This window comes from Lineus longissimus, chromosome 1 (genome assembly GCF_910592395.1).
Source record: "Lineus longissimus chromosome 1, tnLinLong1.2, whole genome shotgun sequence".
NCBI lineage: Eukaryota > Metazoa > Nemertea > Pilidiophora > Heteronemertea > Lineidae > Lineus > Lineus longissimus.
This window is the reverse complement of record NC_088308.1, coordinates 28,128,783-28,145,415: the sequence shown is the minus strand read 5'-3', so window position 1 is coordinate 28,145,415 and position 16,633 is coordinate 28,128,783. Positions and strand designations below refer to the sequence as shown.

Genomic DNA, 16,633 nt, shown 5'->3' with positions numbered 1-16,633 from the left:
TGCAAGATGATTAAATGATTCAATGTGAGGAATGCTATACCTTACATGCAATTGTACGGTTATTTTTTTGATAGCATCAAAGCAATTAGCATGACCAGGCCGTGTCAGCAGAACCGTGCACTGGCCGCCTTGTCATCCTTTTCGGGGAGTTGCACCTCCCCGATCCTTCCCATGGTCTTTAACCGGCTCTTGAGAAGATGCAAAAACTTTGGTGGTCAAGATGAATCCTCCATGTCTTGCTTGAGATGACATCTCATGGGGAAGGCCATCCTGAGGAAATCAGGGGTTACCCCGATTTCCTTTGTAACTCCATTTCCCGGTTCAAATGCCGCTCCCGATTCAACTACCGGTCGGTTTAGACCCTTTTTTGAGAAGCAGGGACCTGGAGCGCGGAGACCTCACATATAGGGAAATCTCACATATAGGGAAAGTCATTTAAGTGCATCCAGGCGGCGGTGTACACTTACTCATAGTGTGGTTATTTTATCGAATCACAGGTGGTGCTCATGTTGTATGTATCCACTATGGTCTGTTTTGAATTTTCATGGAAAGTAAATTGATGTTTAGTCAACACACTCATAATGGGGAGACTTTTAACAGTTTATGGCTATGGAAGGTATACTTAGTAGGCCTATCGACAGTATCTCTGGACAGTATTCCTGGAGAGGTCGGTTCCAAAATTTCATGAGTGGTCAATTTAAAAAAGTTTACATCAATTAGGAGCCGTGCGTCTGGTATACCCGCTTGGATCCGCGCCTGATAAACGTACATGAATGAATAATAACGAGAACATTTTTCAAAAATCTCGAAAAAATAGATTCGCCGGGTTTCGAACTCGTGACCAACCATTCCACAGTGCAACCGTCTATAACCGCCGAGGCCATCAAGGCTTTAATGGTAGACCGGGATTTTTGTTGGTCAAGTCGTCGGCATATTGAAGAAGCGCCATGATTGTGACGAGGTTATACGCTGGCGGAAGGGTAATTGGGTACAAATAGTTCCAAGCTAACCGTATAATTCGATAATGCGACAGATATTTCTTGATATATCGCCTTTATATAGCTCGGTGATATTATAGATAATGTTCGTAGTTGATTTTAATGTTTGAATGGCTTTATCAAAAAAGTTTTCTAAGCGAGGTCAACAGGGTAAAAAGAAATAGTCTTTGGCGCCAATGATGTCAGCAATGGCGAATTTGAGAGTTTCTGAGTGGAAGCCTATTGTCAATATGATCTATCCTTGTTACGGTAACTGATCTGCCCACCAGTCTTTTGAACAGGAATTTTACACAGAAAGGTAATTACATATTTAACGCTCGAGAAAAAGTACGGTAAACAGTAGGCCTAGGCTGAATCGGCTGTAGTATGGCGAAGTCCGCTTTTAAGCTTAAGTTATCGGGGAAGGCTCTTTCTTGAATTGCGTGTCCCCCGCTGCTGTTTCATTTCGTAATAAATACACGAAAACACTTCAACAGAATGTTTGACAGCATGAAATCGATTCAAGAATCAAAATGTTAGCGAGCTCTAGAATCCGCAGGTTCCAGAACCGTGAGCGATAGATCTCGTAAGGGATAGAAGTTCCAAAAAAATCCGTTATGTGGCGCCACTATCTCGTGAGCGATAGCAGTTCAAACAATTTCCGTTATGTAGCGCCACTGTCGCATATTCGTATCATTCGTTCATTCATTCATTCATTCATTCATTCATTGTATTTGCTGTAGATGCCGGCCTGCTACTACTACTAGGCATAGTAGGGAAGGCTTCACCAGCAGCAATCGACATTGGCCTAAAATGAAGTGCTTGGCCGAGGAGGCGGAGGACGACGATGTGGTGTAGAATCAGGGTTATACTCGGGTTTATATCACTAGCCTCTGCTGGAGGCTGTCTCGGCTGCAGCTGATCGGGCTGCTGCTGGTCTAAAATCTGCACTTCTTGCTGAAGCAGTAGTGCTGCCTGTTGCAGCTGCGACTGGTCGTACATTTTAAAAATTGCAACGAAAGAAGCCTACGCATGTACGCGCTTTCTGACACGTGTTGAGGCCAACTGACAGTAGTGTCGCTTACAGCAAAAACAATACGACGACTGAATGAATTTACGTCAATATGCGACAGTGGCGCCTCATAACGGATTTTTTTTGGAACTTCTATCCCTCACGGGATCTATCGCTCACGGTTCTAGAACCTGCGGGTTCTAGAGGTATCTATCCCTCACGACGATTCTAGGAAATGCAGATTTTAGAAATTACAGCTGTACGCGCCACGAACTATACGCCTAATCGGCTTTAGGAGTAACTTGCTATCCCTCGCGCGTTGGTGAATATTTGCGGCAATAACCGCCCATAGATGCTTGGAGATGTTAGTTTAAAATATTCTCCCTGGATGTCGCCACTAAATTTTCTGAAAACGAAAGTCAATTTCTTGCCCTTCAAAGTCATCTAATGTAAATACTGGGGCGTTTTATTACCAGAGTAACTAGCTCACTTACAGTTAATATGTCTCGCCCTTGTTTGATTCAAAGCTTTCTCCAAAAGCCACCCTGTGTATTCTAAAAGTCGATCATTATTAACTTTAGCACTATAGTATAGGCTACCATCCTGGACCTGAGCCTGAGGAAATCGGGCCCAGCGGTTAATGTTCACTTCTCCGGCTCTGCACACAGGGTCCCATGTGTAATGGGGAAGCGAACATTAGGCTAACCCCTGATTTCCTCGGGATGGATACAGACAGTGTATACGTTCGTTACAGGTCATGAGTTGCGTAAATCCAATTCTATCTGGGTTACCCCGAGGCAAGCGTCACTTAGACAACATCAATGCTAGGGGGAGTGACGTAGACGCCGGGTGAATCAGGGCGGCCGATCAACCACTAATCAACTGATCTGAGACACACACTGTCATGTCGCACAGTCAAAGGAAATACATGTTCCGCTCTTACTTAACTGATTACTCATGTGCTCTTTATGTTTAGGGTTAAGGTGTGTTTTGTGTGCGTTTCATGAGGTCTCTTTGATCCATATAGAGGCCCTTAGGCCTTACACCAGGTGGAGGAAGCCACTGCTGGCCACCACAAACAAGCATTAAACACCGCATGGTCGCACCCCACATGATCTTTTGTTCGTTGTGTCTATACATGTATTTAGGTTTGCTTTGGCTGGCAGTGACTTCCTCCACCTGGTGTAAATCATATCATCATATCATTACCGGCATCATAACTCTATAACCCTAATGTATGAAGTCCACTATAGGCTACTGGCCACCTGTGGGATCTTTTACTTTCCCTGGCATAGACACTCCGGTACAAGGGCCCACTGCTTTTAATCTCATCCGACAGACCCTCGCGTATTTCATACGTTGTACGTGTTGTGAAAAGCCAGGAATTTTAGTTCCTTGAAAGCCAGAAATGGTTCATCCAGAAATACAATCCTGGGTTCTCCCCGGAATCGATCCCAGGCCCTATTGCGTGGTAGCCAGCAGTGTTAACCACTAGGCTATAAAGCTCCCTGTAAAAATAACTAATGATCCTGTTCATTTGAATATCATCATGCGCCTGTGCCAGGTTTGGGACCTTTTGGTGATATAGGAATCGGTACTGCCAGAGAGAATATCCTTCGAATCGGCCCGATTGATATGATTGACTCCTATTGGGTCTCCTTTGTGCTTAAGCTTTATCGATATCATTCATGTTAATCGAAATTGATTGTGTTGAGAAAGTGATTCCTTGCATAATGACGTTTGTTTTTGCTTTGCAGAATGCATGACAAGAAGTGCTTACGTTAGCAGACTGACTGCTGCATGATTTGGTGAATATTTTACTCTCAACAACTAACAAGGTAGATGGTGCTAGATTTCCCAGAGTCTGTCCAGACATATAATAATAGTGGTCATGACACATTCAAACTCTCAGCCAAATTCCTCCTTTTCTTTCTTGCTATCAGTATCATTTTCATGAATGAAAAGTTAGCAAGACTATGACACTGCCTAAGCCCAACTTGTTGGCCCATTTTGGGCACTATAACAACTAACGTCTGCTCCAGTTACTTCATACATTCCATAGTGCTTCTTGTCCCTTTAACCAATGGCTATATAATTTGATATCCCACAGCGCTTTAACAATTTCAATACTGAGGAGCGCTATATAAATCCGTGACATTATTACTATTATTAATATATATTCCGTTAGCTCCATTCCTTATCTAGTATTTCTCAATAAATGGGTTTGTGCTTATCATCTGTGTACCAACATCCCAATGGTAGATTTATCAGTTTTTATAAACTTCTCAATCAAAGAGAACCTGTTAGAATTGGATCTTCTCTTCATGTAGCTTATGTTTATTTTGATACCATTCAATTTCAGGGAAGCAGCCTCTGTCAACGTTATGTCGTTCTTCAATAAAATATTCGATGGCGTGGGGGAGATGTTGAAGAATGTCACATCAAGTACGACTCCTTACACTGTTGATGATGTGAAATCACAGCAGTTTGAACGGTAAGTTGATGATGAAACCTTCTGAAAACATTGGCTGTTTCAAACAACAAATAGTAGCAAGTTTTTCGACTCTTATGGACATTATTCATTTATTTGTCAAGTTGGCGACACTCTGTATATATTATTGTTATGGATTTAGTCTGAAATGCCAATCAGACAGTTACTCGGCATTATGATGGCTCTCATTATTTGCATTAGATGTGTAGGTTTGTTTGGACTGGTGCGCTTGTAGATTCCCAGGCTGATCAAGACGAATAAGGATTCCTGTCTTGTTTCAGCTGTGAGGTTGTATGTAGCGAGGACTGCCTGAAACTTTACAGGATGCGAGGTGCTCAGCTTGAGGCTGTTTTATATCCACCATCTCCAGGACCCATTGTGTTCAGGTCAGTGTGAGTGACTTGAAGGTGTCATTGAAAACATCAATCAGATTGGTCGGATTTTTTGGCAAACTGCATCTATCTACCTCCAACCCCCAACTCATCAGGCCAGCAATATAATGTGGAACTTGGCCCCACATTGTAAGGAATACCATATTTGCCCCAGATGCATGTGCATCAATCCGGATGAACATCAAAGAAGATAACATCCACCAAAGTTCTTATCCATCATTCCGATATTCCCCCTATTGAGAACACAGAGGAAGAAGATTCCCACGGCCACAAACCAAGATAACAAAGACCTTGCTCTTTAAAAATTGCAAATTATTGTTTTAAGAGACCCACACATTGCAAAATATTTCAATGAATAGTTCTGACAGATCATACTTTTCCCCTTCAGTTTATTTCGGCTGACAGACATGAATGCTGCCATGCAACTCTTCCGAATCTACACAGGTAAACTCCTGCCTCTGATTGTGGCCGACAGAAATCTTGTGAAGAAGAAGACGTTACAGGAGATGGGTGACACTCTTCGTGAACACCCCACATGGCTTTGTGCTCACGTTGCAGCGCATCTTGGACTCATGGATTGTTTCAGACACAATCTTATTTTACAGTAAGTTGGGGCAAAGACTCTCATGTTGTTTCACAAGTATTTACTTCAAGAAAGGAGTCATCTTGTAAGACAGAATAAGTGTCTGTTCCTGAATACCAGATACTAAAGAAAGCTTTTCCCTGTAGCGAAACACTTAACTCCAGTGAGCTGTGTGTGCCAGTGTTTAATGAACAGTAGGATTTGCTCTCTTATAATGATAACTGGCAGTATATACCGGTATAGTTGAGAGGCATTTGTCAGATTGTGTTAAGTTGGTATCAGTGCACTGGACTCTATTACTTTCTTATGTATTTTCAGGCAGATAAATTCGCAAGATTCCCAATTGCTGGTGACACCTTTACAGGTTGCTATCCAAGCAGGAAAGTTTGCATGTGTTCAAGAGCTGCTGACACTCAATGCCAGGCTTGACATAGCAGACGCGAAGGGTAATAATGTCTTCCACTATGCTGCCTCTACTGAACCAAGAATACTAGAGGTAGGCTTGAAGAGAGTTCTCTTTGAAGTTGTGGACATGAACGCCCTCGTGTTGAACTGTCTTTCATTGAAGAAATCCAATTGAAAGCAGAATTCAGAGATTCTTTTGAATTCTGAAGTCTTGAGCATGATAAACTCAACAAGACTGATGAAATAAGGAAGTCTAGGATGCCAGATTTGTCTATACATTTGGCACTTGAATCTTTACAAGTGTAATTCTCTGCTTTCAGTTTCTAGCTGCAAAAAACAAGAACATGTTGAACCAACTGAACATGTATGGCGAGAGTGCACTCCATATGGCGTGTTCGAATGGGAAGCCAGAATGTGTGCAAGTATTACTTAAATGGGGTGCTGATCCGAAACTGAATGCTTCAGAGAGATTCCCTATTCACTGTGCGCTCAAGACCAATAATGTGAGGTAAGATATGAAATCTATCATCGCAGTCAGTATGTTTTACAAAAACAACAGTGTTACTTTTTACAACTACATGTTTATTCTAACACGCTTTGCCACAGAATTTCATTATCTGCACACAGACGAAATACTGTCCTTTTCTTTTTATCGCTAACAATGATTCTTTTCAGATGTGTTGAAACATTGCTCAGTTGGAATAGGCAGACAATTGAGGTGCAAGATTTGACATATGGCGGTCCACCTCTTCACTGGGCCAGGTCCAGACAGGTATGCAACCAAGCTTTTCTTGGTATAAAGTTCGTCAAATGAGTTGAGTTGTAGTTAATCAAGGCCAAATATTTGCATATTTAGTGAAGTTCATTCTGATGAAACATGCATTGAGTGAGAGTCAACTCATTCAGGTACTGAATTCACATGATGGAATTGGATTCTTTTACCAGGCAGTGAATTTGTTAGTGGAGAAGAAGTGCAACATTGAGGCCAAGAACAGGTTTGGTGACACAGCATTGAACATCATGGTGGCCAAGGGGCGACTCGAGTGTGTCCTGGCGCTCTTGATCAAAGAGGCGAATACTGACTTCCCGGGAAAGAACGGCAATGCCCCAATACACAATGCAATTGCTGTAAGTATGCCGTCGCTGTCAATAAATTTTGCATCAAATGTGTATAGGGTCACTGTCAGGAACTTTGGTATCTTCTATGTTGTGGTTGGCAGGAAGGAAGGATACCTAAAGTTCATGACTGGGGTCCACGTTGGATTCAAGGAGATATGATCTACTTGTGTTTGTGTTATTGAAAATCATCTTGATAGAGATGATGGAAGTCGAATCTGCAGATGTATTAAGGAAGGTTTAAGATTTTCAAATGAACAATTGCCAACAAAGATGTCATCTCAGCTTATAGTAACTGGTACTTTTCCTTCACAGACTGACAACCTTGATATGGTGAAAGCACTGATTGTGTTTGGTGGCGAGATAAATGCCATAAACGAGAGAGGTGAGATGCCACGACACTTGGCCGCAACAAGCAAAGAAAAGAACAGGTAGGCTCAACTGAGGCCTCAGTGTCAGTGATTTAAAAGTAACTTGTACGTTAAAGCTGAACTCTGGACCTGAAGGTTTTGTAGCTAAGTGAGTTACCTCAAGATATCGACACAATTTAGTATCATCAAGTAATGTTTTCCAAGTAGTTAGATATGTGATGATGGTCTTTCATGTTATGTCCCACTTTCTTCAGGGATTTCATCCTCCACATCCTGCACTGTGTGGGTGCATCTCGATGCTCGCCAGATATGAGAGGCTGCAATGATGGTTGCAGTGCCAAGGGTGGCTTCAATGGAAAGCCAATTGGGAAGTCCTACCTGCCAAATGATGTGAGAAAGCAATGTAAGTATGACAAGAATGAAACTTACAATAATAACTTGGCGAAATGAAAACTCAGTTGAAAAGAGTGACACTTGCTTCATCAATAACTGTTTGAAGTGATGCTTACAACGATTCCGTATTGAAAGGTGGTAAACCTGATTTTGATGCTGCTTTTGTTTGTGTTTTAGTGTACGATGATATGATTGGTGCTGCGGCTATTGCAGCCGCTCTATGCAAGGGGAAGATGGCCTCGTCTGATGCCATTGGCTTAGACATGGTGGACGCGTCAACAGCTGAAGGACTTAAGATTCTCTGCCTGGATGGTGGTGGGATACGAGGGCTTGTCCTCATCCAACTCTTGTTGGCTTTAGAGAAGAAGATAGGTCGCCCAATCAAGGACTGTTTTGATTGGGTTGCTGGCACTAGTACAGGAGGGATATTGGCCTTGGGAATTGTGCATGGTGAGTAAAACTTTGGCACTCAGGGTCTTCCCAGTGATATTAAGGAGAGTTATATATATATAGGGTATCATTTAGCCTTCAGGCTCTCACATGTAAAGAACAGACTGATAACATAGAGATTAAAACCATGACATCTCATTTAGAAGCTGGTAGGCCTGGTACTCTAAAGCCACTGCACTACTGCCTCTTGAGTGTTATCAAATCCAATCGAGATCATGATCAGAATAATGTTGTGAGATGATTTTCCAACCATCTTTTAAGGAAAGTCGTTGAGACACTTACAAGGCCTATACTTCAACATGAAGGATGAAGTGTTTATTGGAAGTCGACCATATGAGTCTGAGCCCCTGGAGCGTGTCCTTCGTAAGGAGTTTGGCGAACACACCAAGATGTGTGAGGTTCAGTACCCAAGGTGAGACAGTTTGGATTGTAGCTTACATCCATACTAGTTGACTAGTTCACCTGACGGGTTGAATGGGAAAGCCAGCCTCTGCTGTTATTCTCTGTTGACACACTCGAAAAATTGTGGATAGAAACTCGAAAAAAACCTATACCCATTGTTATTTTGGTACTATGCAAATGAACATGAGTATGATTGGCCATAATAGTAGTGCACCCATGAGCAAGTGTGCTTATCAATAACAGTATGCAAGTTATTGTTCTTGGACATTTTTACCATGATATCCAAGTGTCTACTGTAACATGATTTCTATTCCAGGGTGTGTGTGACTGGTGTCCTCGGCGATCGGCATCCCGCTGAACTTCACCTGTTTCGAAACTATGAGCCACCACTGTTGCCTGTCTTCAAGCATGTGGATGTGCGGGAGAACCCAAATGGACCAAAGTTTGACCCGCCACCGTTACCTAAAGGTAAGCGGACATTACATGATGTATTGTGATCCCCTTTCCAAGAGCTTTATAACAAAAGATTGTGTTGATTACTTATCATATTCATAAATTTTGGGCTCCAAGACTTTCAAATAGGAGATAATTTCTGGGTCCCATACTTGCAAATGGATATAGCCTGTAGTCCTAAGACCATTGAAGGGCCTGTACTCAATATATGTTTTCCTTTCAGACCAGCTGGTGTGGCGTGCTGCACGTTGCAGCGGTGCTGCCCCAACCTACTTCAGAGCCTGTGGACGATTCTTAGATGGAGGACTGATTGGAAATAACCCAACCTTAGATCTCATGACAGAGATCCATGAATGCAATGTCGCTGCTCATTCCAAGGTGTGAATTCTCTTATTGTTCAAGCGGCCTTGCTTTGAACATCAATATACAAGGAAAAGAATTTTATTCAACCAAACAATTCAGTTTGTTGTGGGAATGAAGGTCTCAGTCAGTCCAAAAAACTCCTCCCAGCCATTCTGTAGTGTAACTTTTGAACAAAAGCGGATATCGGGTCAGTGTTTTCAGTGATGGTGAATTTGCGTTCAAAGATTTGTAATCTCCTGGCTTTCCAAACTCGAACCGCAAGGTCTGTCTCTCGTGTACATGTTGATGTCAATATGGGTTGTCTCCTCTCAAAACATTATAACTCTATTTCTTTGCAGGGAAGCCCCCACCTTGCAAGACCAATTGGTTGTGTTGTATCGCTGGGGACAGGCAGAGTTCCTGTACATGAAGTAAAAGCGATTGATGTGTTTCGACCTGGAGGCATTATCGATGTAGCAAGAACAGCTATCGGAGCGTCTAATCTTGGGAACCTCTTGGTCGATCAGGTAAGGAACAACTCGGGGTGATCCAGTGGGCAATGTTCCTTGGGAGTCTTATTGCGAGACACACTTTGGGGAAATGAAAACCAGATTTCTGATTCAATAATCTCTTCATTTTTCAGGTAACCAATGCTGAGGATCGACCAGTTGATCGGGCGCGGGCCTGGTGCGGTATGTTGAACATTCCCTACTTTCGATTCAGTCCGCAGCTGACCCAGGACATCTCCCTTGATGAGAAGAACACCTCAGTGCTGCTTGGTATGCTCTGGGAAACGCAAATCTACATCTATAACAATAGGGATGGTATGAGCCAGCTCGCTGAAATACTCAAACACTAAACAAGAATTGTTGGATGGATACAGTGCCTTGAGAGACAATTTATACTCAAGTTGAGGATGCCAAAAAATGTGTTATAATCAGCTGATAGTAACACAGACAGACCCTGTGTCCGTCTCTGTGTATACATTGTTCGCAAGTGTGGTCATTCCTCATTACACCTTGAACTTAGAGTAGTTGGACAGATTATAAAAACCAAGGGTCTTTTATCCAGGAACTTTTTCAAATTTTCATCATTGAGATTGAGAAGTGTCTACATGTATGTCAGTAAATTATTGAAGGATTACTGTGATAATCAGTGTAAAATTGATCTACTGTTTTAGAAACAACCTAATTTACCTAAATATTTTTACTGGTGCATAACTGGTGCGTATTTAAGAGAAAGTTTATTCATTTTTTTGCCATTTCATTTTAATGCCAGTCTTTTGGTATGGATCATGTTCAATTTGGTTAATTATTTACACCTTGTGTACGAGGCATTTGATAAAAGGGTGCAACGCAAAGATGAATGGAAGAAGAGCAAATTCCGAGGAAAACAGTCTCAGACGCAGAAATTTATATTCCAATGTCCATCAGAATTCATATTGGCACACTTCTCAAGTTGATATCGGAGGAACTCTCCATCTAAAGCCATCTGTTCGTAACATCTAGTCGACTTTGTGATTGGCACAGTCTGTTGGTTTATAAACCAGAACACAGTTCACCGGACAGTGCATGGCTGGAAATATCTAATGCATCAGTTGGAGGTCTGCCAAGCTTTAACTGCCCCTTCACTGGGTCATATCGTGTTGTGATTATCGTACTCTATTATCTTCTATTAGCCTAGAAATAAATGACATAATGAAATATTTCCTCTTTTGATGTTTTTGTCTGCTTTCACCATTGATACAGGATATACCGGGTGATTTCCCCTTCCATGCTCCTTAAGAGAATAAAACAAAGGAAAACGAGTGGTTAAATGAATGCTTTATTTTCAAAAGATAGCGTGCGATCACGACTGGAGACGGAGCTTCTCCAAACCCAATTCAGCAGTAATTTAGCAGTATTATTTTATGAGTAGCCTCATAGCCTGGTGGTTAACACTACCGGATACCATGCAGTAGTCCAGATTTGTATCTCTTGATGAACGGATGTGGATTTCTAGGGATCCCTGGTGCGCAGCAATATTTGACTTTGGTGCCATGAGGTAAAAATATCAAATGTGTAAAAGATATTCATGATCTTCATTAAAAAAACATCAAACCTCTTGAAGAATTTTGGAACTTGCAACAAAATCTGTCTTTGTCCACTCCTCTGTGTTGTCAAATTGGTTTCCATTGAGACTTATTGACACTCCATTTAATATCAATACATATCTGTGATATCTTTGACAATGCTGTGCAATTTACCATCCCTGAAATATACCCTTGGTATTCTCACACTTAAATCTGTCACAATATTGGAAGTTATTGTTCCAAGCTGCCTTGCCCGAGCAAAAATTGACGTATTTGCATCAAAATCGTCTGATATCACATAAAAGGTTTTATTCACATCATCTAAACTATCAGTTCGCACTGTTATTGCGTCCATCGAAACGACACCAACGACTGGGTAGTGGTGGCCATCTTGAATTTTTACATAGCCATTGTTTGAAAAACCTCTTGAAAATCCGTCTCCAAAACCAACACTGATTGTAGCGATGACTTCTTCCTTCTCGGTCCTGAAAAGGAATGGAAGTTATTGGGGGTAATCTTATTGTTTTTTCAGTTTGTCATACAAGTATTCATTAAGATTGGTCTTTATGAATACTTGGTTATACTCATGACGCATAGCGATGAACACTACGGGCCAAATTCATAAAGGGCGTTTAGCTTAAAACAGCGTTTAACTACTGAATAGACAGATTCAGGTCCTTCTTGTAAATCTTCACAGAATATGAACAAGCCCTGAAACTGATTAGAGAGAAGTTGTACACGTCTAACCCTTAAACGCCCTTTATGAATTTGGCCCTACATCTTCATCCAACCGATCAACCACTAGCATATTATAGCATCGTCCTGAGACACGTGGTACACAAGCTGAGTCTGATGCGCCCAGCCAATCCAAATTTTCACTAAAGACACCAGTTGCCAAATAAGTTACTTTGATTTCAAACTGTCATTAATTGTCATTACCTGTAGGTGTTGTTGTAGCCGATGATACTGCCAGGCATTAGCGTTTTCACCAATGTTGGTTTGGCTAACCAGGCTAAGGCTGGTTGAAGGCCAATGTCACAAATGTCTGCTGGTTCATCCTCATCTAAAATGAAAACAAAACGTATTCTGAGGAAAAGATACTGGGAAGAAAGTGTGGCTTTAAAACCATTTACTGCTGGTTTTGTCTCAATGTATAGGCTGACTCCTTCATATTTTTTAACATAACGTTGCTTTTAATCAGTGAAATATCTATGGAGTAAGCCCGTTGTGGTGAGCCCCTTGCAAGGTAATTTCAAGTTTATGCATATATGCGGAATAAGTGTCGAACCCATCCCCTAGTAAGAAATGCCAAATCTTGACTAAGTGTCGATCGCCTAACCATGGGGGGGGGGGGGGGGACAGGGTTTACTTTGTAAAAGCTATTAAAATAGTCTCGTCTTAGGGTGATTGTGTCAAATACTTTTCAAATCATGGCTTGAAATCAGACCATAAAGGGCGAGGCCGGGTCTCACGAAGTCCAGGTCCGTTCCATAACCATTCAAAACGGCACCGGAGTTGGCAACGTGTAGTTTAACCCCTCTAGACCTGCAAGAGTCGATAAAGATAAAAAACTTATTGCAGGGCCATACACAAGTGTATATACCTATATCAAGGTACATGTACATGTATTTGCATAAAGAGTCCCATTACGATACATAAGAGTACATTCTGACAGATTACCCCTTGTAGAGGGTGCTATAGAGTAAATTTAGTGCGCTACCTGTATGGTGCCGCCACTTTCAAGAACTTCTCCAGCTGCTCGTGTGTCCAACTGTGATCATTGGCAGATTTTGAGAAATGAGTGAAAATGCTGTCCACTTCCACACCCTCCTCGTCACACAGCTGCAGGTAGAAAGTTATCTGTATGAAAACAGGTGATGAGGTAAGAGGCCTAGGCTACCATTCGAACATGATGAGACAGAATGTGCAAATTCGCAATTAAAAAAATTACGATACTGGAATTTTGTTGAATTGACTGTCTTCTGTGCTATTGGTCCAAGCAAACTAAACTTACTTTTACAAAACCATCCAAGTCCTTCGGTTTGATGCCGTGTCTTGACATTCCAGTGTCGATATTGATGGCCACCTTGCCATGGCAACACACATCCTCAACAACAACAACCAAAAAACGAAGTTAAAGCAATGGAATATGTTGTAGTTCATGCAAAATTAGTGCGAGAAGTATATTCGATGGGCATTGATGAGCTGCTGAAATCACCAAACTGTTAAGCTTCATAACTTCTCTTGAATGGCCCCACATCCAACAGGACCCCATTCTCTAAAACAGACATAAACCGCCTCACCACACTACTATCACTGCGCTGGAGTATGATCAGGACCCGTCGGTGCCGGTGTGACAGCGGATATAGTCTGGAGTCATAGTCCGGTAGCATTGTATTTGACCAATTAAGCAGCATGATCTATTGTACCGCTAACCCTAACCAAAACATTTAGCAATGCGGGCTATTGTTACACGGACTATCAGCCCTAGGACTACTATCCCTTGCACACCGGTGCCCAGCCGAATTGACAAGAGGTCTGGTGTCATGTCAGCTCTGCTGATGTGGCAGTCAGAACCTTGCTGATAAGTATTCTCAGACTCATTGTTCTGCCATGGCTTCTTCAGCCTAGTTTCAACAAGAGGCCCAAAGATTCTGAAGATTTAAAGGTATTCCCTCCGCAACCTCTGCGCTAGCGAAGTCTGAAACCGCATAGGGGAGTCCGGCCATAACTACAATATCGAACTACATGAGACTTGCTTATAGGCCTAGGCTTATAGTCATCTGCTCATAATAAGAGACTGTCGGTATAGGAATGTCATCGAGGATGCAATTCCCAAGGCCTGAATTCCAGAGCATACCCCCAAAGAACTGCAAAAGAAGCTGAAAAACTTACAAAAACATGTCCCAGGCCATTTTCTATTATGCCTGTTCCTTTGTCACTGACCCTAACAGAATTTCTTCTGCACCTACAGTTCTCCTTCTTCAACAGTTTACTCCACTGTTTGATGAAATCTCTTGAACTCACAGTTGGTATCAGATCATGCGTCAAGAGATCTTTGGCTTCGATTGGATGTGCATTACCTGTAAGGTTATTCACAAGGTTTCGGCAACATTGTACAAGAAACCTGAACGAAGTTATGATGCAATTGATGGAGATTAGTTTGAGTTACACACTACGAAACCTGACTCGCCAATGTTCTTGTTTTGGTTGGCAATCCCAATCATTTTTTATCTAAAAGTCGTAAATATTGGACAGAAGAACAAATCGATTCTCATCTGATTATCATTATCATCATCATTATCATTATCATTATCCTTGTCATTCTAATTGTCATATAAGCATGTCATCATATCAGTAGCCTACACTCTGTCTATTATCGTCCTAATTATAACCCATTTCAAATTTCACCAGTTTTATAATATATGTATTGTCCTGTGCTGTGCTGTGTATGCGTGCTTTTATATTGCATTGTCTTATTGTAAGATCGAGCAATAAAATTTTACTTACTTACTTACTTAGAACACTGTATACAGTTGATCAGGAGCCACATAAGTTATCTCAATGGCCAGTTGAAAGTCATATGATGACTTCTGGCCGACTTAACAGTACTAGACAGTGTATAAGAAGTCTCACCAAATACATGTATTGGTCCCGCTATGTTTGCTTTTCTGAGGAGCGACCCTTCTCCAGCTGTGCCAACTGCTAGTCTCTCAACACCGATGGCTCTAAGGTGCTTCCCGACGACTTGACTGCCATGACCATAGGCAGCTGTCTTTATGACTCCAATGATGCCTACAACGGAAGGGTGGATGACGTTTTTCTCGGCAAGAAACTCTCAACGTAAGACGTTGAGACTAAAGACAAAGCCTGGGGACGAAGGCTGACCTAAGAAGGACAGCACAATTCATTATTCAACCATTTTGTTATCGCTATTCCCCCAGACGAATGGAGTTTACCATGATATAAAAGTATTTAACAAACCTCTTCAATCTACTTGCCAATCTACCAATTTCCATGATATTTTTTTATGGTTTTGATAACTGATCATGAAAATTAAACATAATATATGCCATGATAAACCCCCAGTTGAAAATGGAACTGGTTGGAGCATGTTTTATATCATGATACATAATCCACGAAGACGCCACCGGGAAAGGGAGCCCGACCAAAGAGAGCGAACGTTCGATGTCATATACATTGTAGTTATGGCTGCAAAATGAGGTGCAACTAGTCAACCCCGACAAAAGACTTTTAAGAGAATAGCACGTACCCGTATGTTGCGCGCATCTTGCTCTGATGTATTCCACATTGCGGGTGATGGCATCAAGGTTTATGCTGAGGTACGTACAGCGACCAACCTTGGCGAAGACATCAGCTTCCGAGTCGGATTCATCTTGGAGTAAAGAGGTTTCATTCATCTTTGATTCTGAAAATGGATAACCGATTAACTAGTTAACGGAACTGGAGTGGGTTAATCCAACGCGTCTGGAGTTGAGCAGTTGTCCACATGTCCTTCAAGATCGAGCTGGGATAGGTGTGAAAAAAAATAGTAACTGAGAAAATGAAACTTCAAAACTCGTCCTCTTTCTTACCAAGGTGGGAGGACTCTAGCATATTCACCGGGCAACATGAAGTAATTGATGCAGGTGAAGTACCATACACTTTATATCAGGCCACCTGACACCACCAATTGGTTGGTTAGATCATACGTCAAGAGATCCTTTGTTTCGATTGGATGTGCACTGCAATTTGGCAAAATTGTACAGGAGAACTGAACAAAGTTAATGATGCAATTGATGGAAGTATGTTTGGGCTACGAGACTTGACTCGCCAAATATTGGACAGAAGAACACTGTATACAGTTGATCAGGAGCCACAGAAGCTATCTTAATGGCCAGTTGAAAGTCATATGATGGCTCCTGGTCGACTTTACAGTACTGGACAGTGTATAAGAAGTCTCACCAATACATGTATTGGTCCCGCTATGTTTGCTTTTTTGAGGACAGCCCCTACTCCTGCTGTGGCGACTGCCAGTCTCTCCACACCCGGTCTCCACACTGATGCCTTTAAGGTGCTTCCCGGCGACATGACTACCATGACCATATAGGCAGCTGTCTTTATTACTCCAATGATGTCTACAACGGAAGGGCGGAGTTTTGGGACGTTTTTCTA

At 41.9% G+C, this 16,633-nt stretch overlaps 2 protein-coding genes across 5 annotated transcripts; one reads left to right on the top strand and one right to left on the bottom strand.

Moving 5' to 3' along the window:
• Window positions 1-2,366: 2,366 nt before the first annotated feature.
• On the top strand, window positions 2,367-11,090 carry LOC135495873 (85/88 kDa calcium-independent phospholipase A2-like). Of its 3 annotated transcripts, none has more exons than XM_064784873.1 (17): window positions 2,367-2,438; window positions 3,747-3,797; window positions 4,352-4,483; window positions 4,762-4,866; window positions 5,261-5,476; window positions 5,774-5,951; window positions 6,181-6,368; window positions 6,536-6,632; window positions 6,806-6,988; window positions 7,292-7,407; window positions 7,602-7,750; window positions 7,918-8,190; window positions 8,452-8,602; window positions 8,909-9,060; window positions 9,269-9,423; window positions 9,747-9,914; window positions 10,031-11,090. In XM_064784873.1, exons 2-17 carry the CDS (start codon window positions 3,790-3,792, stop codon window positions 10,244-10,246), a joined length of 2,487 nt encoding a protein of 828 aa, XP_064640943.1. In that variant the 5' UTR covers window positions 2,367-2,438; window positions 3,747-3,789; the 3' UTR covers window positions 10,247-11,090. The 3 variants fall into 3 exon arrangements, with proteins under 3 accessions (XP_064640943.1, XP_064640951.1, XP_064640960.1); XM_064784881.1 differs by having other exon boundaries at window positions 3,747-3,827; XM_064784890.1 differs by lacking the exon at window positions 2,367-2,438 and adding an exon at window positions 2,448-2,466 and having other exon boundaries at window positions 3,747-3,827.
• A 114-nt stretch (window positions 11,091-11,204) lies between these two features.
• On the bottom strand, window positions 11,205-16,095 carry LOC135495908 (alanine racemase-like). Of its 2 annotated transcripts, none has more exons than XM_064784933.1 (9): window positions 16,054-16,095; window positions 15,732-15,887; window positions 15,095-15,253; window positions 14,354-14,541; window positions 13,473-13,565; window positions 13,179-13,300; window positions 12,879-13,003; window positions 12,398-12,521; window positions 11,205-11,943 (listed from the first exon to the last, which is right to left on the bottom strand). In XM_064784933.1, the coding sequence occupies exons 1-9, from the start codon at window positions 16,073-16,075 to the stop codon at window positions 11,589-11,591; spliced, it is 1,344 nt and encodes a 447-aa protein (XP_064641003.1). In that variant the 5' UTR covers window positions 16,076-16,095; the 3' UTR covers window positions 11,205-11,588. The 2 variants fall into 2 exon arrangements, with proteins under 2 accessions (XP_064641003.1, XP_064641011.1); XM_064784941.1 differs by having other exon boundaries at window positions 15,810-15,887.
• Window positions 16,096-16,633: the final 538 nt, after the last annotated feature.